Source organism: Penaeus monodon, chromosome 20 (assembly GCF_015228065.2).
Source record: "Penaeus monodon isolate SGIC_2016 chromosome 20, NSTDA_Pmon_1, whole genome shotgun sequence".
NCBI classification, from domain to species: domain Eukaryota; kingdom Metazoa; phylum Arthropoda; class Malacostraca; order Decapoda; family Penaeidae; genus Penaeus; species Penaeus monodon.
This window is the reverse complement of record NC_051405.1, coordinates 20,666,776-20,667,975: the sequence shown is the minus strand read 5'-3', so window position 1 is coordinate 20,667,975 and position 1,200 is coordinate 20,666,776. Positions and strand designations below refer to the sequence as shown.

At 52.3% G+C, this 1,200-nt stretch overlaps 1 protein-coding gene across 2 annotated transcripts in view; it reads left to right on the top strand.

The window, feature by feature from the left end:
• Positions 1-1,132, top strand: part of LOC119585694 (innexin inx2-like) — an 8,829-nt gene extending 7,697 nt beyond the window's left edge. For both annotated transcript variants that reach the window (XM_037934369.1, XM_037934368.1), the window contains exon 3: positions 131-1,132. In XM_037934369.1, coding sequence (XP_037790297.1) covers positions 131-1,031 — 901 coding nt within the window. In that variant the 3' untranslated portion in view covers positions 1,032-1,132. The remainder of the gene's footprint in view (positions 1-130) is intronic.
• The last annotated feature ends 68 nt before the right edge of the window (positions 1,133-1,200 follow it).

Sequence of the window (1,200 nt, the reverse complement as noted above, 5' to 3'; positions counted from 1 at the left end):
TATGCTTTACCCAAATAAAAACCCTACAGGCAATAAATGAATAGTCAAATTGACTGAAATATTGGCAGTGTTTCTACGACGCATTAAAATCTCTATTAGTTACGTGCATTTACTAAATGTTTCCCTGCAGGTTCTCCCGTGATGTCATAACTTGCACGTCACTCTTCAACGCCGAGACACAAGTGCGACTCGACTACCTCAACATCTGCCTCTCGTACCCCTTCGTGGAGGAGGAGGGTGGAGAGAGACGCTACATCCTCTTCTACAGGTGGATTTGGTGGTCGCTTGCCTTCTTGGTTGTAGTGTTCTACATCCCCAGGATTTTGTGCAGGATCTTCGACAACGGCCAGTGCAGCAGTCTCCTGAAGGAACTCTCGATCAAGGCCCGCTGCCACAAGGAGCAATGGCACGAGCTGGAGGAGACAGCGGCCCAGTACCTGCGCGTGAACCTCAACACCCACAACGGCCTCTACTGGAAATTCCTGTCGGCAAATCTGCTGGCGCTCCTTATCGACTGCTTCGCCATAGGGTTCCTGGACATCGTCCTGCAGGGCCGCTTCAGCCAGTACGGTCACCGGGGCTTCCCTTACGAGAGGAACGCCACGAGCTTTACCGACGACTTCTCCCAGACGTTCCCGCCCTTCGTGTCATGCGAGCTGAGTAGTGAGCACGCACTGGTCAATCGACGAGTTGAGAGATACGGGTGCCACTTGACCCTTATGGAGCTATACGACAAGCTGTTCCTGTTCCTTTGGTACTGGCTCGTTTTCCTCGCCGTCGTCGCCAGCTGCTACCTCGTGTTCCTCTTCGTGATGTGGCTGCCGTTCGTGCGCGAGCGCTTACTCCGCCCAGCCAAGCCCGCCATCGCCGAGGAAAACGTTGGGGTGGTGGTCGCTGGGGCGCTGAGCAAGTGCAAGCTCGGGGACGTGTATGTCCTCTACCGGATCAAGAGCCGCGTCAGCCACGCCCAGTTCTTGTACCTCTTGAAGCGGCTCTCCGAACCCAATTTCCTCAAGGATGACGCCGCTTAGAGGCTCTTTCCAACTCCGGAATCAGAATCCTGGTGCTCTTCTTCTCGTCTTGTTATTTGTTACCATATTTCTTTGTACTCGAGAATATTGCTTAGAGTAAATTTCGATAAACATTTACAATAATGCTGTGAAAGAATTCTGCTCTGATAGCGAGAGAAAACAAGACAGT